The following is a 22,829-nucleotide window of genomic DNA, read 5'->3' as shown; positions in this document are numbered from 1 at the left end:
CTTCATTGCCAAAACAATTGCTGCAGTTTACTCTAGAGATCTAAAAAATATGGACTTTTACTATGGGAATAGAGTATATTTCAAATACTTACAGAAAGGTCTTAGATAATGAAAGTATCTCCAATCTCTGAAAAATATAGTTCCCTCAACTTTTTTCCCCCCTCTACATGAATCAATAAATGATGCCTTCCATTATGCCTTCTGTTGACCAAAACAAACCTCAGTTCTATATTTTTAATTTTTTTTTTAACGGGAATTATTTATTGTTCTTATTATTTATTATTTGAAAATGTAAATCATAATTTCTTTTTGAAAGATAATTCACACTTTATCTCTTCTTCCCATTCTATAAAATCCAGTAACATACAAAAATCCTCAGATGAGCTGGTGTTGAGGGTAGAAGAATATTTCCCCAGGATATAAATCCCCACTCTGACACAGTGTCCTACAGAGGAAAATAATTTGCTACAGATGCATCACTAGGATTAACTTTTCCCATCCTCTGTTCACCAGCTAGAGATGTACTAGTTAGTACTGAGAAAAGAATATTCTACAATTCTACAAAGGAATTTTGAGCAGACATTCCTGCAGATTGCATTATCCCATCAAACAACAAAGATCAAGAATAGAAAAATCCATTTAGCAAATTTATCCATCTCTACCTTTTGTAAGATTGTCCTTTACAAAGCCTTACAAGTATTGAGGCTTTCAGTACACTCTTTTTCTTTATCTATACCACCATGGGCAGATGTAACAATTTATTAAAAATTTATAAAGGGATTATTTAATACATCATTGAGTTGTTATCACATTAATATAGTAGCAGGTTAAGGCTTAAAGTGTTTTTCTGTTCTTAACTCCAAAATTGTTCCCCCTCCCAAATCAAATCTGTATCTATGTACATAAACACATACATAAGAATGAGTTTAAAAAAATATATATATACACACACATTCCTGAAGTCTAACTCTTCCAGTAGATTACCAAATTAATAAATGACGTGCCATCCCATTGCTTTTAGTTTTGAAGGGAGGTTCCCAGATAATTGCTTTTAGGTAACTAGGAGCAATAAGGCACAGGCTTCGAAAATTTATTTGTCCAGTGAGGCCTCCCCAAAAGGTGTTTTTTTCCTTTCATTGCACTTAAGACTGTATTTTTCTTCCATTTATCAATCTCTTCCTATAGGATTTACACCAACCACCATCACCAAGATCTCCACAGTTTTTGACAAAGCATTGCCCAAGCATCCCTTTAAAAATAAAAACAACTGTTGTGTAGATATATCTGTAGGTAAGCACACAGGAAAAATACTTGTAAAACTAGGCAGATACTGTGGAGGGTTATAACAATAGGTACACTTGAAAATAATTAACAAATTGCCAAATATCACAACATCTGTCTATTATTAGATGATAATACACTTATTCAGGGCTTGTAGAGCTTTGCCCACTGAAACTGTTGCAGTTTTCATACCCACACAGGTATTCATATGTAGTATCCATAATTCTTCTCTTCAAATCAGATTAATTGGTTTCTGTATAATGAAGATACACATCTAGAAATATATCTAGATTTTTTTTTCCTTTTAAGTTGTGATTCAAGATAACAACAAATACACTTCCACATCTTCATAAGCAATGTTGTTCATTTGACAACACATTACCATTCACTACCTCAGAAACAGGGAAGAAAAAGAAAGAAGGTCAGGTAGCTGTTGAGAAACACAAAAGATGGCAGCTTTTTTCTCTGAAATGTCAGTGTAAGAGAGGAAGGAAGAGGATGATAAATGGAATGAGAGCAATGCATTCCATATTCCTTATTGAGCTTCATGCAGTGCTCTAGCTGGCTCCAGTGTTTAGCAATTTGAAGGAGGACAAAAAGGGTTAAGGCTAATTATAAAGCAGTCTTTGATTCCAAAGTATGCCAGTGAAAAGAGAATTAGCACGTTCTGCTTTGACATAGAAAGGCACAGTTCCCCTAATAACAGTTAAATGCTGGTTTATTACTGCTTTGCATATCCTTCTTTAAGGAATTAAATTACAAGCAATCTATAATTACATTCCTTTGTGCTTTGCTCATCTCAAACCTACATCTGTCAGTTTCTTACTATTTTCTTTATTTTTCCAGCTCAGCTACAAAAAAGGAAGGCAGTTTCCATTCAGCTATCTAGAATGATCTCGAACTATCCTTCATTTAATCACAAGACCATCTACCCAGGCCTAATGATTGTCTCCCCAACAGGCCCTGTAACTGTGAACAACAACCTAACATATCAAAAAGGGGAATTAGCATCTTCAAGTTAAAACAGACAGGAATATTATTTAATAATTCTAATTTAAATGTTACAGCATTTGACTAAACAACGTCCGTATAAATACGAATGATCCTTAAAAGAAGGGAAAAAAATTATTATAATTTTATAATATATATTATTCTATATATTTCCAGGTATCTTAAAATGGACATAGACTTCTGTACCTCTTTGAGAGTTTGTTCTTTTTCTAGTTATTACAGAGAAATGTCACTAGTGGGCAAGCTAACAAGCACTGAGGCAACAGGAAAAAGTCAGGTGTATTCCCAAATGGCCAGCCTTCCTTAGCTGAGAGGAATATATACCCAGTTGCCTTGTTGTTTACATTACTCTCAGTGTATCTAAATGGCTGAGAAATTGCACTGAGGTAACAAAGCAAGTAATAAAACTGTACTAAAAGAGTTAATCACACCTATCCAAACAACAGAAACTTCTTATTCAATTTTAAGGGTTTGTCTGGTTCCTATGTTACTAATTCTACTGTGTTGTCTATTTCTCAGTAGGTTTCAGGCCTCTCAGAAAAGTATTAAGAGGGTATTTGAAAATTTCCCAACTTTCTTGTTTACAGTTTCAACTTCACATAACTGAAGTGTATTGCTATGGAACAATTCTAGATTGCTGTCAAGTTCTACTTTTTCCCTGCATGGGAAGAAATGACAAAGCTCTTGGATCTTGAACCAAAAGCTACGGGTTTTTTTCATGTCTCCTCTGCAGACAAGCCTGGTCCTCCTCAGAATATAAAGCTTGTAGATGTTTGGGGATTTAATGCAGCCCTGGAGTGGACACCTCCACAAGATGATGGCAATGCACAAATCTTGGGCTACACAGTCCAGAAAGCTGACAAAAAGACAATGGTAAGAAATTGCACTGAGTTAGTGACTTTGTATGGAGTTTAAACCACTACCTGCTCTGGGAACACAGAGACTTGAGGAAAAGAGCTGAATTTGTGACTCTCAGTTCTGTGTCCAAGGTGTCCTATGGCATACTGGAGGCAGTTAAACATTGAAGAACAGAATCTAAGAAGAACCAAAAGGCTAAGTATAGAACTAAATAAAATGCCCAGTAGAAAATATAAAAAGAGAGACCTAGCCTGTCCCATCTCTGGTGGTGACACAACAGATAGTTCTACTTAGAAAGTGGAATTATATTTTTTATTTGAAATTATATTTTTCATAAATGCAGGGAAAAAACGAAGGGGAGGGAGGAAGAGTTAGACTTGAACTCAGATGCTGGGCATACTAGAGTATATACTGGGAGAGATATGTATGCCAGTCAAACTGGAAAACATCTTTCTCATGGAAGTCCCCATAAAGTAGTCATGTTCCGAGGACACATCCTGTATCAGGTTCCCCAGATATGAGTAGGGCTAAAACGTGAAGAGGGTTTTTTTCCCTCAAAATGCAAGTATTCATACATCTATCACACCAGGCAGAAAATGAAAGTAAGAAAATATATCAACTGATCTTCCCAGGAAGCAACATAATATTAATTTTGCAGTCTAGTGTTAAATACCTGTCTACCTGTCTTTTCCTTGTAGCAAGAAGGATCTCTCCATACCAAAACTAGCACCATGTCTGACCTCTCATAGCATCTTTCTAAACAGTATAGTCTTGTTACAGGAATGGTATACTGTTTTTGATCACTATCGTCGCACAAACTGTGTAGTGTCAGACCTGATTATGGGAAATGAGTATTTTTTTCGAATCTTCAGTGAAAATTTGTGTGGATTGAGTGAAACTGCTGCAACCACCAAAAATCCTGCCTATATCCAAAAAACAGGTAACATATTCTTCAAAACAAAGATCACAAAAGCTGCTAAGTACCAGAAGTAATACACTGGTAAATGGAAAATACAGTATTACTAGATGCACCACTAGAGATATTTTCATTACTTAGTAACTAGCACTTATAAAGTATTCTAGCATCAAGAGCCCTTATCTAGGGAGATCTCCTGTACTAACACAAACATCTGTTCAAAAATACTTAATCAAACAGTCTTCCTAAACTATATTATTTTAAGAAAATAATACAACTGGGGGGTTATATTTATATTCTGGGGTTAAAAGTTTAAGATGTCTGTGGTGAAGACTTCCCCCAGACATATGGTTTTCATATTTTTAACAGAAGCTGAAAACCCATGATTGCCAGGACCTTTAACTAAAGCATTAAACATGAGATGTGTTTTAGAGTAAAGTGAATTTAAAGATTTGTTATATCATAAATGCCATAGCTTTGAAGCTTCTTCAAATCATACAGGCAAATTAAATGACAAATACATTGTACACAAGTCAACAGAATTGAGAACACAGTTCTTACTATTTTGTTTCTTTGAATTGCAGGCACTACTTATAAGCCACCTAGTTACAAAGAACATGACTTCTCCGAACCTCCTAAATTCACTCACCCTTTAGTAAACCGTTCTGTGATTGCAGGATACAACACCACACTCAGCTGTGCTGTAAGAGGAATCCCCAAGGTACAGATTACATCAGCTGTCATTGATACTGTTGCAACAAGTCAAGATGCTGCCTTAGAATTTGTGCCAGTTCAGTGTGACTGGAGCATAACATGAGTATATTAAGAAAAAGTAAAGGTCACCCAGTTATCTCCCACCTCACTCATAACTGATGCTTAACCAGAATGCACAGTGCCAGTGTTTTGTGTGGTTGTACACAGAACCAGTGGAGTCATACAGTCAAGGAGACAGAGGAAAGGACAGTCACTGCTTATGGTAACACCATGCCATTGAAAATGTACCATGTGTACATAAAATCTGCCCACTGAAGAAGGTAAACAACAACAAAGTATCTTCTCCCAATGTATATTTTGTTCTCTTCAGTCTTTCAAAAAAAACCAGCAGCTAATGTAATACACTGTTCCATTAACCTAAATGATACATAGGAACACCAGTTTTTCTGTTATGTCAATACATCCACATAACTTTGAGAAGCTGAGTTATTTTGCAAAACTAACTAGAATAAGACCTGCTGTCATGTGTGAAGTTTTGGGGCTTTTTTTTTTTTTTTTTTTAACTCACAGGAATATTTTCTCAGTCTAAATGTATTTGTCGAAGTCTCTTTGAAGAGTACAAAAATATGTACATTTTTTGTTAATCAGGAACAAGCAGTAAAAACCTGTATCAGCTAGGAGCTAAATTTAGGTTTCTCAAAAAAAGGGAAATAGGCTTTTTGTCTGCAGTGAAGGAATTTACCATGTTATGACATGATCTTGTCATAAATTTAAATTAGTACAATCACAAAAAATGTGGTAGCCTTTTCCTCTTCTGGCTGTTTATTTCCAGCTCCTCTCCCTTCCTCATGCCTGCACAAGGATCTGATAGCTACACAGCAAAACATGTAAGATAATTGCTCAAAGTTCAAATTAACTCAAAAAAAATAAGATAGTCTTAATGCAATCATTTGCTGCAGTTCATTGGATGAAGAAGGAGCTCCAGACAAAACTCAAATGTAAAAAGGAAGCATATCCAAGTAAATAGCTACAAAATAACACTGTAGAAGAAATACCGGCAACTGTAGGCAAAATCCATCCTCCAGTAGCTGCCTCAGCTTAGATTCATCACGAAATGACAGTGTTAGTAATGATATTCCCTTTTGGTTAACTGACCTTGTTGTGCATCTGTATCTACTTCATTCAGTTTCCATGGTTTTAAGAAGATTCTAGGAAAAAAAATTGTATTTTACAGCTGTGAAATACAGCAGTTACAGGCTTTTGAATGTGAGCATGCTAGCTCTTCCTTCCACATTAGCCTGAAGGATAAAATAGTCCTCATCCTTCAGTACACCTAATACTCTTAAAGCAGCTTTTCCAGATACATTTCTGTACTTGCATTGCCCAAATTAACCTTAACGAAAAGTTTCTGTACCTACTGCAGAACTCTGCAACAGGTCTTTTTCCATGGAGAATAGCTTATGTTGATAAAGCTTTCCAATTCTGAATAACTATAGATTATCAAGCATACCTCAGATATGATCTGTATGACATGAAAAAGTTACCACTTCAAGCACAGCCAATATTCATGCCCTGGTAGCAGTGTTGAAATAAGATATCTACCCAGAAAGATAAAGAGGCTATAGAAAAAGAAGCAAAAAAATTTGAGGCAGGAAAAAATCCAGCTGATATCTTTAAAGAAAATTAAGCATGGCAACTGGGATACACTGAATTGTATATCATGCAGGTCAAAGACTCAAGTGATTCAGTAGATTTGAATGCACTCTATAAAACAGTGCAGTAGTTTTATTTTTTTAATGGGTGAAGAAACAGAAGACATTAATTCTGAAAGTAAAACAGGTGAATGCAGAGCTTGGTCTTCTACTTCTTAAAGTCTGTTTCTTCACTATAGGTAGGTACTAATGAGCTTGAAATAAACAAAAGCAGTTTGCTTTATATCAGATTTTTCATTTTCAAAATTTCATTTATAAAAATTAAAGGCAGATTTTCAGGTACCAGAAAAAAAACCCACAATGGCTTAAATTCATACAGAGCCAACCACTTTATTGCTCAGCTGAAGCCAACAGGAACTTTATTTTGAAATTTCTGAAGTTGCTAACAATATGTTAAATGGTTTGGAAAATCCTTTCCCAGCCCAAACCTTGGCATCACAAGTTGGCCACCCAACATCTGCAGACCTTTATGACACTTCTGCTCTCAAACTATGCATTTTAATTCCCCTTCTGTAAGGTACTTGAAGCATTCAAATACATTTTAATAAGCACAATTAAATAACTCCTGAAGGAATGAATTTGTAGCCAGTTTGTAGGTGTTTTTTTTTAAATTGCAATAAAGTAGGGTACAGACCTACATTCTCTACCTGCTATTTGAGAGTTAAAGAAAATACTGAACATGTGAATTATTAGTTTTGTGAGTTTGTACTGAATGAGGAGAGGTTCCTTGAAAAATTATAACACTGCTGTGTAATACATAGCCCTCATAATGCATAAACCTTTGAAGGCTAAATTAAAGCTGTAAGATCAGCTTAAGTCTTCCATTTCCTACCTTCTATTTGAAAATTCTTCTTTTGTGTTCTTCAGCCAAAGATATTCTGGTACAAAAACAAAATGGATCTCTCCGGGGATGCCAAATACCGCATGTTCAGTAAACAGGGTGTGTTGACCTTGGAGATCCGGAAACCCACTCCATTTGATGGTGGCTGTTATACCTGTAAAGCTGTTAATGAGTGTGGTGAAGCTGAAATAGAGTGCAGACTGGATGTCAGAGGTAATCAGATGAATCTTATGGATAACACTAATACTGCAATGAAGAATGAGTAACAGATAGCTTAAAAAAAAAAAAAAAAATCATCGTTCCCCTTTAGCTAACCCTGACTTCTTTGGTGGTATATAAAAAGTTTGTTAATTACACGCACCAGCAATAATATGTTTTTCATTCTAAACTGTTATGATATAATTAGGTTACTTGCTAGGCATTACAGGTCTGAAAGTGGGCAATTATTACGCTTCTGGCTTAATATTTCTAGAGAAGATACTTAGCACTGGAATGGAGGTCTATTTACAAATAGTGCATTGTGGATAATTTTATTATCCTTTGTGCCATACTCTGTAATTGAAAGTTTTAAATTAAGTCATTAGCCATAAAAGTTAGTATATGCTACATCACAAACATTTTTCAAGCATTGATAATTTATTTTGTTTGTCAAAAGGGCCAGGAAAAAAAATCTCACGTGTTTATAACACAGTAAGAAATATTGACTAAATATTTTTGGTAAAGCTGCTACTAATGTATCTATTTGTCAATATGAACCTATACAGCAGCACTTTAAATGCTCATCAAAACCAGAAAAACCTGTGAAAGTGGTGGGCATAACAGCCATTGATGGAGATCCGTCTTCAGCACAGCAAGCCTGAAGGTATTCCTACACAGCACAGAGTTCAGTATTTTACTCAGTGCTAAGTCAGGAATGCGTACACACTACACCTTGCAGTGCTGGGCATTGATATCCTCATCGGTGTCTTGGCAGCAAGCAACTCAGCTGCATTAGGACAATGATGAAATTGGACTAAGAACTCTGAAATGCACAGCTAAGCTACGCAGCAGCTTATTATGACATGCTACTTTCAGTTCAATGGCTAGCTCCAGTATCTCTGTTCAGTGCTATACTGTACAGTGTAGACATGGCTCAAAGCTTAACACTATCATATTCTGAAGCTTTCCTTAGAAATATTAAATCTCCTTGGAATCACCAGATAAAAGCAACTACCATAAAGCTTCTATATTTCACCTTCAGCACCAAGTCTCAATTTAAAATTAGCATCCTTTAATGACTGGGTTTTTTTTTTTCATTCTCCAGCACCTCAGTAAAACTCTGAATCTCAATTCATCTGCAAGTCAAGGTAGGAATCAAAGTAATTCAGCTGGATAGAGGAACAATGGCTATTTGGTTAGATATAAGATTAAACAGCCATTACATATTCATGTTTGAGACTTTATGGAATTTTTATAATGTTGGCCGAGGGGTGTACTTGTTTTGATTTCTGTTTGTTTTTTTCAGCAATCACACTAAGATCACATTCCTGCAAGGCAGTTTATTTGGTTTATATTACACTCAGGATTTCATGGGTCTCAACCTTTAATATGCTATGTTAATGTAAAAATCTGTAAGAACAGAATACTTTGTTGACTTTTTTTCTTAACTCACTATAAGCACTCCCTCTAGGAAACTGTTATTTATTAATATAGACCTAACTAGTATCAATAATCTGTGTGCACTACTTTAACCAAGCAAGCCGAGTTAAAATTACAATGCATCTAGAAGTGTAATGTACATTTTAGACTTTAAAGAAGTGAAATAGCTATAATAAACAATTGACAATAAATCCTTCTCCCCATTCTCTGTCTCAGCATTGGAATGGAACTTGAAAAGAAGAAAACTGAAGAAATTGATGAAGGATAATTTCAGTTACATTTAGGAGTCCTGCTCATCTTAAAAGTCATTTCATAGATGTGTACTAGGAGGTGGCAGCGTCTTGTAGTGTCCTGCTTACTCAGCATGTTTTCAGACAGTATTTCCTCTTTCCATACACTTGTTTTAGTTACACTGCCCCCATCTCTATGTGAAGAAATTCAGGGAAATCAAGATTAAACTTTCCTCCCATTACATAAATAAGATATGTCTGAAAAAACCCCAATATTACAATTATGTGCAAACCCAGTCCATTCTTAATGTCCAAAATAACCATAAATTCCCTGCTTCTACAGTTCTCTCCATTTTCTCTTCTCAGAATTCTGACATTCTTCATAAGAAACAAGTAGCTCAGAATAATGAGACATTAACAAATTATTTGTAATATTTAGTCACCTTTCATTATACTGATCTCTGCACAATATAAAGTAACTTTCATTCCTACTGCTTTTACAGTCAGTGCTTGAAATACCCAATTCTGTGCTCTTGAGCAGATCTTTGCAGAACCACGTCCACAACACACCATTTGGGAATCTCTGGCTAAAGCTACTGTGCTGCTTTACATAGAAAATAGTTTCTTTGATAATTACTCACTACTGGTTTTCTAGCTTTTAAAAAGACACCAGCATAGAATTCCAGTTGTTAGATGTTTCTGCAACCAATCATAGACATCATACTAATCTACTGAGGTAATTTTGTACATCAGATGAAACAGTGAAAGATGTAACAAGGAAGATTATTTGCATGTAAATAAAAAGTTAAAAAACAAAAACTTGTGATGAATGCAATAAACTTAGTGTCATCAAATATTACTGAAGGCTTTTGAAAGTCTACGAATGGTATGTATGTATTTTTGCAGATGATTTTGTCTAATCAAGTGACACAATAGCGTTTCTGGCTTCTCACCTACTAGTTTGAATAGTATTTGGGGTGAGGTTTTTTTTGGACCTGCAGTAGTAGTTAGTGACTTCTGGCTGGTACTTAGAAGTACTTTTTCACTATCACAGTGCAAGAGAAGGAGGGAAGATGAAATTAATCCAGGAAGCATTGTCTTTTGGAAGAATCAACACAAAGGAACTTAAGTAATACTACTCCCCTGCCTCCAACATGCTGGTTGAGATGGGAAAGCTTCTGACACAGCATGTTAATTGTACTAAACAAGCAAATACATCTTCATAATAAAAACACTGATGATAATGAGATGTGTATTTTGATTTTTTTTATTATGGTATCAGAACAAAGAAGAGTACTCCTCTAAAACCAAAGTCAACTTATCCAAGGTCAACATTTGCCTGTTGCACATTGTTATTATTCAACAAATAAATAAAAAATGATGGAAAATATGCAAACATGTTTACATTGTTTTATACTTTCATTTTCTGAGCAACACTATTATTTAAAAAATAAGGCACATACCACACATAAAAGTCAGATATGTTCTCTATTATACAGAACTTATAATCAGAACACAGTGGACTGAGAGGATCACCACAGCATCTGTGGGACAATGTCTGCTGAAAAGCAGAGACTGAATTGCAAGAGCTTAGATTACAAAGGACAGTTTACTGTAAGGAGAGTTAGGTGCTATACCAAATACATTCTATTATCAGAAAAGTGTTTCATGAAGAGAGTAGACTTTCATGCTGTAATAGGGTACAATACTGAAAGAGTACAAAAGAGTCCCTAAGAAAATGGCTTTTTCTGCTCAATTCTTAGCTGTTCAACATGAGTACAATGTTTCTGGGAAGAGCAGTGCTTCCACAAATGAACACTTATTTCACCTCTCAACTGTGAAAAGCAGTGTACTGCAAACCGATGCTTGCACTAGATGATAGTCAATTATTTTTTCATGAAATTTCATTGTTCAAATGGTCTTCAAGTATGAAATTCTACCACATATATAAAACATAAATGTCTAGTGCTCACAAATTTACTCTCTACTGTTTTGAAGTCCTCAAACTAATGACAAAGATACCTCCTCAGAAAAACTGGCTGAGATACTACTTCTGGAAGTATTTCATGCAGGGTAGCACGAAAGAGTTAGAATCTAATTCTATAGGGCCTTCTAACAAAATTCTGTGCTTCTACATGAAAAAGCAGAAATTAGTTTTAAGTTCCAAAACTTTCAATGACAAGGAGTGAACCAAATCCAAACCTGAATAGTTACAAAAAAGCAGCACACTCTAGTTAGGTTTCTAAAAATTATTCCTAAAAATGTGAATTCTGCAAATTCAAAATACTAACCACTCCTTACACACTGCGATGAGGAAAAGAGGAAAGGTGCACCTGCAAAATCTGAACTTTCTGTTATTAGTTCTAGAAGGGTCTTTAGAAAATTGTAGGCATTTATTGATGTTTTGCAAGCATACAGTATTGTCATTTATTTATCTGTTTCATGGCTGATTTTGATCCTGAATGTATAGTTCACTAATTGCCCATTAATTCCATGTTGTTAATAAATAAATAAATAACTTTCATCCCAATCTGATTAAAAATACATAAACTGAACAGTTTCTCCCAAACCTAGCTGACTAGGACCAACAAAGTACCTCAGAGTTTTCCACCATCACACCTGAAAGACTACTTGACAAAAGACAGTTTTAACTAACTTTTCCTGTGTGGGATCTCCTCTGACGCAAAAATCAGATGGACTTATCTCTAAATGTCATGGCAAATATTCTTACCTAGTAGTCGTTAAGTACTGTTAGAAAGAAGAGTATCACACAGCACAGTAGTCAAGCAGTCATTTCCTTTAGTTACTTGAGATTGCCTTAGTGCTCAAATCCTCACTGTTATTCTACAAGCAAAAAATAATAGCAAAATAAGTTAATGGTTGACCAATACTTCATAAAATAACAATAAAAGAAAAAAAGAGTATGAAACCCAAGTGGAAAAAAAATTCAAAAGCCAAAGCATAACATAAAGAAAACCATCAACTGTAATTCTAAAACTGACTAAACGTTTTAAAAATGAAAGATTGGCTCCTTCAAGCCTGTATCAACTATTTTCTCATTTACAAATCCAACTCTAAAGCATTACTCAAATCTTACTTAACAGCCATAAAACTGAGCTTCTCTTCAGGATGCTCACAAACTGAACTTCAGAGCACTGACAGGACTGGTGCGGGGATGGGCAGAGGGCAGGCGGTGTTGCCTTCAATGCCAACACCTGAATTTTGGGTAATGGCTGTTAGCAGGATTTGAGGAGGATTTAAAATACCACCCCCCTCCAGAGCCACAGGTGGGAGCTGATTAGAATACCTCGCACAGAACCCCCACCCTGTGTGGCAGCCTCCCTAACTCCTGGGGCTGCCCGGTTTTGCCCCGTCAGGGCCTAGGGACGCACACATTGGAGGTGTGTAACGGGGGAGCCCCCGGAGGCCGTTACCTCCGGGGCCGGGCCCTGAGGTGAGGGCGCAGCCTGCCCTCCGCCATGGCGGCGCTCTGGCGCGGCGCTTCCCGCCTGAGGGGAAGGCGGCGGCCGCGCGCCGGCGCGGCGGCCGTTGGGGCGTTCCAAACGGCCGGCTCGCGCCGCGGCGCTACCTCCCCTTAGGGCCGGGAGCTTTTCCACCCCCTCGTCCGCTCCTGGTCTGAGGCGGGATTGCCCAGGTCTGTCAAGCCTGAAGGAAAATCACTTCAAATGGTGGTGGGAGCATAGAGGATTAAGGTAAAGCGTGCTGGGTTTCATCCTGTTCCTCTTCCATTTTTAACTCGGCGGCCTTAAAACAGAAGCTGTCAAAGGCTGTGTGTGAATTAACTGATGGTCCCCCACGGAGATAATTAATTCTTCCTGTTAACAAATGAGAAGTGGATCAGTTGGAGCTAAAGAAGGAAATAACGTATGTCCGCACTGAAGTCATGACAGTGACTGCATTTGGTGGAGCTTCTCGTATTGTAGCCTATTTTGTATTCTGCTATCGTAAATACATGGGTACTGGTTTAAAACTACCAGGCATCTCCATGGTAACAGCCGCAGAATAAACATGTTCATTGTTTCTTTCCTGAGCATTAGATTTCTGACTGGTTAATAAAAATGCATGTAGTATTTCATCCCCAAGCCACTGTAAGTCCAGGTAAATGTTCTATTACTAGAGCTATTCTTGTAGAAAGGGTGCCAACTACTAAATGCATTTTTATAATATCCTCAATGCAGATGTATCCTTGTGTGATCAAGGAAGGGTAACCTGTGTAATAAGAAGTTCTGTTTCCATCAGTGTGAGTATGTTGTTGCAGATTAGGTACTGATGCATTTTATTTAGATATTTGAGTTAGGATTAACTACACCAATCAATACTCATTGTTGTAACTGAATCTGCACTAGCAGGGTTATGCCGATACAAATACCGTAAAATGAAAAAGTCCTAAATTTTCACACATTCACATGTTTGCTAATAAATTGTTGCTTGGAAGATCATTCAAATGTTAGGCAGAAATCAAAGTAACACAAAGAAAACTACTTGCATTCAGTAACATGTTTAGAAAAATCTTGCTTTCCTTAGTGGCTTGTAAACTCTAAATGCTGTCCTTGATGGATTGTTTCAGTTTAGGTGATCACTTCATTCATTGCATGACCTGATTTTAGCACAAGCTGATGATCTGTGCCCCTGCTTTGCTGCTGAAGTTACAATACTTAACTGATACAGTGGGGTGAAATGCAAATTAAATGGATTGAGCTCAAATTGTTTCAACAGAATGTTTAAAATGGTATAAAGGGCCTTACCTGTCATGAGTTTATCTTTCTGTTCCTTCTACAAGAGGGAACGGTTATCTTTATTGACTTTTTCAGATTTGTCTAAGTTTATTACATAAAATTATATCTAAAAATTCTACTTGTTTAAAGTTATTACATAAAATTACATATAAAAAATTAAATTCTACTTGTTGAAAATTACAGTGAGAGATCAAGAGGTTCCCATATATTATTGTAACAAAGCTTTTCAATGCAGGGCCAGACAAATATTTAAGATAGCTTCAGCACACCTCACCTGCAGATTTCATTCCTTCTAAGAAAGGATTATTGTGCTAGCTATTCCAAGGGAAATATACAATTGAGTAGAATGAATAGAAACACAAGAAAATACTAGTTGATCACATTCTGGAAATCAGAAAAGTCATTTATGTTGCTTTTATCACAGAATTTCTTTGAAATAAAATCCTTATATGTGTTTAGGAGAGAGGTTTGTCACTAACATATTGTCTTGGAGCAGGTTTAGAACTACAAGCCATTCCTGTCTCCTTACAAATGAATTTTATACGAACAGTCTGCTGAGATTAAAAATAGCCCCACTGATACCTTTCAAGTGCTTCCCAACCACAGAACTCTATTTTAGGGAAACAAAAGCTGTCAGTGAGATATCCTTTACTTGTCTTTGGGCAGGGTCCCCACAGCAGTCTGCATAAGCAACACATCTTAAAACAGGTTGAACTGGTGAAAGTTTAAAAGAAATAGATAAGAACAGCTTCATTTATTAGGTCCTGATATGGAAAAAATAGTCTAGCGTCAGCTTTCTGTGCCAGACAGAAATGTTGACAATAAGCAGCCCTAAAAACACAGATAACTGTCATAGTATGAACACATTCCAGTCATAATTCTGTGTTAGGATAGCTTTACAGAAGATAAATAATCCAAAAATCAAAAAAATGGACTAATCCAATATATATAAAATATCAGTGGATAAGGAAATATATGGAAATTGATATAAGGTGGAAAAAATAAGTGGTAAGTGTGCCCCCTTTTTCTTCTTCACCACGGATAATCATCTGAACTTGATTTTATATTCATTATGGTTTTTTAACAAACAAAGAATATCATACATAGTTCTCATTGTTTTGCTTGGAAGCATAAATTGTGGGACCCAAATATATGGACCCAGATCGTGGATGAATGTAATTTAATCTTCAGTAAGGTTGCATTTGCTTGGTATCTGTCATAATGCAAATAATTGCCCCAGCAGTCCAGATCTATTCCAGGGAAGTATGATCACAAAAAGTCTAATTACTAATAAAACTCTCAAGTACAGTTTTGTTGTTTACTGCTGGTTTTCATATAACAAACCCAGAAAAAAAATGGCCGAAAATACCAAGCTTTTCTACTGCTTTGTAGGTCAGTTCATGTATATGTTGCCTTAAAACCCCCTAAGTATAGTAGATTTTGATCATAGGAAAGTCCTCAAAAATTTCTACCTGGAAATGGGACTTGTTCTTCCTCACTGATACAAGGGAGGCTAACAGTACTACGTATTTATGAAGCATGGTATTTCCTCTTATGCTTTTTTGTTTCCTACAGCACTGAAAAACTTTAACAATTTGGACAATTTGTTAGTCCTAAAACAAGTCTGGTTTAGACAAATTTATTTATTTTTAATATCAGATTAACTGGTTGAGCCATTTCTAACAAGGATTGTAGGGAAGAGCTGCTGGTGGGAGCTATTGCAGAAGAGCTGTACTAAGACTGGAAATCTTTTCTGTTCCCTCTATAGCACTCTTCAGCACTCCACCAAAAATAATTTTATTTAAATGCAAAGGATGTTAGAGTGGAATGAGGCTGAGGGATGAAAGAAGATGACAGAGAGCTTGCTAAGAACAGGAGAGAGGAAGATGACTATGATGGGAATCTGGAAAGGGGCAGAGACCAGCTGAGCAGGAGACCAGGGAAGAACATAGGTCTGAACTGTTTGGGCAAAGAGGCTGTAAGATGATGATGGTCAGAGAGGCAAGAAGAATGTATGAAAGAACACGAAGTGAAACAGATGGAGATATCTGATGAGAAATTGAGGTGCAGAACTGAGCCTGACTGGCTAAAGAGAGTGTAGGCAAAGAATGATGAAACAGTGAGGAATTCAAGCAGGGAGAGGGGTAAAGAGGGAAGAAGAGAGCACTTTGATACCCAGAGCAGTGTGCATAGACTGGCACTTACTGGAGTTAATAAGAGAAACTGAAAAGGCAAAAAAGAGTGGGAGGAGTGGAAATACAGAACTAGAGTTTTCGTGTACTTGAAGGAAGCAACTGTGTAGAGTTTTAGTGGTGTTGTTCCTGCCACCATTTGTTCCTTTTTATGTAAAGCTATTTTGGGAGAAGGGGATTTCTATTTCTATGTAGGTTCCTAAACCACGTTTATCACTATAGTAACTGTTGCAAATAGAAGCAGGACTGTTTGCCCTTGGCTGTTGTATATGATTCTTTGTTGGACTGATGCTTTAAAACAAAATTAGTCAATGCTAGAACTACTATGCTGCAGAAGTTTCAAAAAATTGTACACATGTAAACAGAAAATTAACTTACAACTTAAATTATACTAAGCATATGTAAGCAGAAAATTAACTTAGGATTTTACTAACTTTAGTGTAAGTGTTGAGCTATTTTTTATCATATCTGAGCACAGAATCTGCCTGAAAGAGGTCCTCTCTAAGCTGCACTCAAACCTCATTTGTCACCATCAAGCTTTTAAGCCTTCTGATACAGTGCTGGAAAGACAGGTCTCATAACCACTATTATTTAAAGCATCATCACATTTCTACTATTTTAGTGAAATAGCCACACTGGGAATGGCTGTAGGAACTCAAAGCTGTTGCTCACACTGAACATCTTACAAGAGTGTTATAGGGCTGTACATGAAGCCATGGCTGTAAGCAGAAGCAAAGTAATACCACCCAGCTGTTTGTTTGGAAATGTCTTGCCCTTGTGAGAAGCAGACACCTCTGGCTGAATTGCAACTTCTGGAAGAGCAAGAGCCTCTCTGGCAATGCCTTTTGTGTGGCAAGGTCCTTTGCACAAAACTGCTGCTTCTTGGTCCTAATTCCCACTTCTTTAGGAGCTAGGAGATGATGCCTTTCACCAAAACCTGGCTTGTCTAAGAGCAGTAACATGGAGTTCCTAAACACCACTGGAGTCAGAGTTGAGCAGAAGCCATTTTTCTCACAGAAGGAAGATCTCGACTCAGAAGCAACATCTTCTGACTTTCATCTATTTGGCAATGAAGGGGAACTGGGATGTAAATATTGCTCTTTGTGAGAAGCTTAGCTTCTATTTTCTGTCTAGTTCTGAATTCAGTGGTAACAGGAGCTTGTGCTTGACACAGGGGCATGCAACTGCTTTGTTCCCATTCTAGGCAACTGTTGCCGTATTAAAAATACACCCAGTGGGAACCAAAAGCCCTCCCTCTGGCGTAAGCAGCATGATCTAGAAATATCTTCAATATCTTTGCAACATAAAGGCTCCTAAGAAGGCTTAGAATCATACCCACATTTTTCCATCCACTTTGATCACTAAGATAGAACTTTAGTTGGAATCAAAATTCTTCATAATGTACATTTACTAGCAATTTAGCTTTTGAATACTCAGATGAACATTTTATTCTACACACTCTGCTATTCTGAAAGTGTCAAAGTAGGAGGGTAGAGATTATCTGAAGCTAGGAATCAGGGTGTAGGAAATCTTTACAATGGTTTTCTTAAAGCAATGAACTCTTTTCTTCAACAGACATCTTCAAAGTTTTTTCCAGAGAGATCTTTAACAATTATCACTTAATTAGTACTGTTGTCGTGACACTCACTGATGTTAAAACCTTTAACCTTTAAAGTGTGGATGCACTCATGTTAGAAACTGACACTGCATTCACAAACAAAACAAAGGCATTTTTTTGGAACATCACAATGAAGATCTGCAATCCAGAAGACATAAATTAGTAACCTTAGTTCCACTTTGAAAACTGCCAGGAAGACTAGTCCCAAACCCCAGTGTTTGCAGAGAACACTTAATGGTCATTTTGAAAACTAACTTCCACAAACAAGGAATTGTAGGAGAAAAAGAAACTTGTTCAGGATAAGCAAATACCTTAAGTTTTAAGGCAAGTTCATGAATCTTTGTCACATTTATATAAGTGCCTTGGGAATATCACAAGTGTTAAAGGGTTGTCATCTTGAAATACTTAAAAATTAAGACACAGGCTCCTCCTAGTGGTAAAAACGGAAGCATTATTCATTTTGTTCTAAGAATTTTCTAGCACTATTTATTATTACCAGTTATTCTCAGTTAGTCTTCCATTCAGTTCTGGAAGGTTTAGAAGACTCTAAGTTCTCACTGCCACAAAGGAATTCTTAGCTAAAGATCAAAATAAGTAGGACATGATAAAACACATGCAAATCACTGTAATTATTTTTCTCCTAAGTAAAGTTTATGTACCGCTCCGTGCTTAGAAGTGACGAAGTGAAGGTGGAAAGGACGGAAAACTGCATTCCAAATGACTTGTGCATTCATACCAATTTTAAGTCTGACCTGCATTTGGTATCCAGAGAACAGCATTGTGTAGTGGAAACGCTACACAGCATGCCTTTGTCTCAGATGAATATGCTACATTCCCACAGTTAGGAGAACACCTGCCAAGTCACCTTCATAAAGTACAAGAAAGATTTTGTATTTTTCAAAAATTTCTTCAATTTTGAAGCCAGGTCAGTTGCTCTCACCTAAAGAACAGAAGCCCAGTGTCAGTCCACTTGCTGAGGTTGTTATGGATTCTTCCTTGCCACTGAACAGCAAGCACTATAACTATTCAGCCACACCTGTTGTTTAAAAAAAAATTATGTCAAAGGGGTCAGAGGGCCATTTTTATTATTGGACCCTTTAAAGTCTTATTCCAGACTGAAGTTTCTCAGCAGTCTAGAGCATACAGCAGTTTATGTAATTTTATGATTTTAAGTCACAGCAAGATACACTTGCAAAAATACAGCTTCTACAGGGAAAAAAAAAAAGGAGCTGTATATATTACATGGTACTGTGCATGTGCATTTAATTATTTTAAACTCTGATCTTCTCCTTATAATTTTAAGTTAATGGTCTGAATATGTTAATAGGCCTGCTAACATAATTACAGTTTAAAAATTAAAATTGTCTACTTAAGTGGGACCCAGTATTGCAGAAAATGGAACATCTATTGTAGACCAAAGTGATGTCAGTCTTAACTATACTTGTAATATAGTAGTATCAAGAATACTGTAATTGCTAAAAATTCAGATACTGCTATAAGAAAATTTACAGTCTCAGAAGATGAAAGAAAATAAATTAAATATAAAACAGGCTAATTTCAGGGTTTGCCAATTTCAGTTTTGCTTTTATATTAGGAAAGGATGAAAAATCCTTTACATGTTGCTTCTATTTGCATGTGTACAAAAAAACATTTTTCAATATTTCAGATGCATCTGTTTTCCCTATTCATGTTTTTCAGACTTTTTTTTTTAAAGGCAAATTACATGGATGTTATGATAGAAGTAAAAAAAAAAACCAAACCAAATTACTTTCAACTGCTTATGTGGAAAGAAATGTAGGTTTTCCATTTATAGTCTTCTCTTTTTCATTATTTCAGATATGTGTATGATGTATTTTGTATATAGTTATATTAATTTCAGAATAAGTTGCATCAATAGAAAAGCACAGGAGGATGAAAACCAGTTGCTGGTTGAATGACATTTTATTTTCACATTCAGACAGCTGTACAGTTTCTATAAATAGATGTGGTACTATAATATTTACATCATTTCCTCACCCATTACTAGTGTATTCCATTCAAAATGGTAGATACCCTGACCAAGCCAAAACAGGGTTATTTATGGGTGCATTTACTCAGAATTCTATGTCAAAACATACAATACATCAGTTTGCATCAGAGCATTTTTTCCAGGTATTTTATATGTAACATTATTTTCTCTAGACAGTCTCTCCTTCCAGCATCCTAAGAGCTTTCCGGACAAGCGCAGTACAGTTCAAGAACAAAAACAGGATGCAAAAAACATTCATAATCGGCCTACTTAAAAATAAGGAATGTGATGGATAGTTTTAACTGTGTGAGTTTCATTATCCATTAACACCGTATTTGCAAGATTCCTTGATATACAGGTACAGATTGAAAAAAAGCAATGGCTTAAAAAATTTGGAGACAGCATAATCGTTTGGGCTTCTGAACGTGTTCTGCAGATTGCTATAGAAATATCTTGTGTATAGTTACAAGCCCAAAAAGACATGGGTCTGCAGGGTGCTTCTGCCAATAATGTTTCCAAGTTTTAAATTTCCTTATTCATTTTCTAATCCCTGTGATTAACTGCTTTATGTAGTGCTTATATGCATCTGTTAACTCTACTGCTGGGATATCTACAAATGTTATCCCATTTGAAAATCCATACAATCCATGAGGTGTCAGGGTTTTTCACAATATACTGCCTTCAAAGTTTCTCTCGCCACTTCTTTTCCCACTTGAGAAGCAGTCTTCTCCACAGATGGACCAATTTAATAGCCAAACTTCAATTGTCACATAACATTTTAAGACTATGGTAGCTAAATTGTTCATCTCTACCAAAAGGGTCTGAAGAACTATGTGACAAGAACTCCACGTTCGTGGGTAAAAATGAACAACACAGAAGGAAAACAATAAAAACACAACATGTAAACAACATGCAGGACCAGACTGCTTCCACTGTGCACATACCAGAGAATCTGAAAGCAGAAGCCTGCAGTTGTAAAGTGATTCATCTGTAACAAGTACCACTAGAAACAAAAAAAAAAACCCAACTCAAGCTGTTAGTCATCTTAAGAAAAATGGAATTCCAAAGGAATGGCCAGAGTAGGTCACTCACAGCTCGATGCTGATGCTCAGAACTGTCTGCTTAACAGCTCATATCAAAACTCCATTAAGGATGGATTCAGAAAGAGACTGAGCAGTGAAGTCTTAGGTTTTTCTATGGGGAAAGACTTGCAGGGTCATACATAAATAATCAAGTTCTCATAGAATACAGTAAAGTGAGCTCCAGTAACTGCAGTAAAAATCGGAGTGCTGCATGTTAACGTGCCAAAGGGTAGGTATTTCCCAATATTGAGATCAACTGGAAACTGGTCGAGGTGGTTTGCTTTTGTTTTCTGCCTCTTTTCCACGAATGGCAGCCACATAAGAGAATAGACACAGCACGGAGTAGCAGATCTCATGAGCCTACAAAATTTAGAAAAGGAGATAATGAAATTCAGATGCCTTAGTGTTTTACAAAATCCACTGCACATTTTGTATTTTGCTGCATGTCTTCCTTCATGGGACAACTACTCTGGTGACAGACAAAATCAGGAGAAAGTGTCCCATACTACTTTCTAACTGAGATGGATAAAGAAGAAAAGCCTTGTAACAAATATAACAAATATATTTGCTTTTGGTCTGTTGTATGAAGTTACGAGAAACATTCTGGGAGGGGTTGAAAGTGCTAACTAAGAAGGCTAAAACTAAACATCCAATACTGTACCTTGACTCATGAGATGGTGGGATTCTTCCTTATTCACAACTGTCTTTTTATGCTTAAAGGTACAAGGACTGGTAATCCTTGTAATTTTTAACCAACGCTAGTGAATCCATTAATAATACAAGCTTTTTTTTCTCTTTCTTCCTTTTTTTTTAATTAAAACCCCCCACAACCCAACTTTGCATATTTCATATGAAGAATACCAAGCAATTATGTCACCTTAAAGCAGAGGGTTTCACATAACATTAGGAAGATTTAGAATTACTGCTTTTAACTTAAGTGTGCTATTATTTAACAGCAAATCCTCTTTTTGCATGTGACTGGCAGCACAATTCAGTGAAGGTAAGACTTCTACTTAGTTTATGTCCTAGTTCTAATACTGGCTATTCTGGTGATCTTAAAGGTTCTTGACCTGTAAATTGACATTTATAATCTTTGTAGAGGTATTAAGCATAACAATGTGTTTTGTTGTATTATAGCACAAGCTAAAACACTTGTGTAAAATACAATTAATTTTCATTAAACTGGCTTTTCTTATTAAAAGATATAGCTATCTGCTTCTTAAATTATAAATATTCTAAGCATTTTGTTTCTAAAATATTTCTAGCTTCTTCAAGTAATTTTTCTCTCTCTCCTCTTGAAGGACTGTGAGTTTCCATGCAATCACCAAATGTACACACTGCACTTCAGACATAAAATAACTGAGGAAATTTCAGTTCTGATGACAATCATTGGCTTCTATTTCATCCTCATAAGTGCATATAAGCCTGATTGTTGGAACTATTATGTGTAAAAGTGCTAAGTATCATTATCAACTAACTGCTGGTGTTCAAAAAATGTTATAAAAACTGAACACTAAACCACAGCAATAACTGACTTACATGGCATGAATTGATACTTACACTGTTCTCTTGCATCTCAATGCTCATTTTTATGAGGAAATGGGAATTTTTCATATACTCAGTTAGCAATCATTTTATGCCCAGGAACTAGTTTCTCTTTCCATCTGTTCTGTGGATTAAGGATTGTGTTCTACACTGTCTTAAATTTAACAGTTCCACTAGCTCTTATTGTCCTGAAGTTCATGCCAAACCAGCTACCTTACATCTTTATCCATCTTAACTAAAGAGACCAAGCTTTCTGCACTACCTGTGAGTTCCTCTAGTTGCATAGAAACTACAATCACCAAGTTTTGTTGTCTTCCCTTAAGGAAAACTATCATAAAAGAGCAGCTGGTGTTCCACTGCAGTATTATATTGCAAATCCTGCAATCTCAATATAATTCTTTTCACCACATGACAACGAAAAGATAT

General features: G+C 36.3%; 2 protein-coding genes and 1 long non-coding RNA gene across 9 annotated transcripts in view; 2 read left to right on the top strand and 1 right to left on the bottom strand.

Moving 5' to 3' along the window:
* The window catches only part of MYBPC3 (myosin binding protein C3), a 62,023-nt gene extending 51,578 nt beyond the window's left edge, over nt 1-10,445 (top strand). The window contains exons 30-35 of the mRNA XM_075030852.1: nt 3,026-3,165; nt 3,931-4,090; nt 4,651-4,787; nt 7,360-7,546; nt 8,637-8,679; nt 9,188-10,445. Of these exons, the coding sequence (XP_074886953.1) occupies nt 3,026-3,165; nt 3,931-4,090; nt 4,651-4,787; nt 7,360-7,546; nt 8,637-8,647 (635 nt within the window). The 3' untranslated portion in view covers nt 8,648-8,679; nt 9,188-10,445. The remainder of the gene's footprint in view (nt 1-3,025; nt 3,166-3,930; nt 4,091-4,650; nt 4,788-7,359; nt 7,547-8,636; nt 8,680-9,187) is intronic.
* A 2,336-nt stretch (nt 10,446-12,781) lies between these two features.
* LOC142032304 (uncharacterized) overlaps nt 12,782-22,829 on the top strand; it is a 28,942-nt gene continuing 18,894 nt past the window's right edge. The window contains exon 1 of the long non-coding RNA XR_012650799.1: nt 12,782-12,914. This is a non-coding gene — a long non-coding RNA (uncharacterized LOC142032304). The remainder of the gene's footprint in view (nt 12,915-22,829) is intronic.
* Nucleotides 19,698-22,829, bottom strand: part of MADD (MAP kinase activating death domain) — a 76,518-nt gene continuing 73,386 nt past the window's right edge. For all 7 annotated transcript variants that reach the window (XM_075030847.1, XM_075030846.1, XM_075030848.1 and 4 more), the window contains one exon: nt 19,698-21,218. In XM_075030847.1, the coding sequence (XP_074886948.1) occupies nt 21,111-21,218 (108 nt within the window). In that variant the 3' untranslated portion in view covers nt 19,698-21,110. The remainder of the gene's footprint in view (nt 21,219-22,829) is intronic.

Source organism: Buteo buteo, chromosome 6 (genome assembly GCF_964188355.1).
Source record: "Buteo buteo chromosome 6, bButBut1.hap1.1, whole genome shotgun sequence".
NCBI lineage: Eukaryota > Metazoa > Chordata > Aves > Accipitriformes > Accipitridae > Buteo > Buteo buteo.
This window is presented reverse-complemented; position numbering and strand designations above follow the sequence as displayed.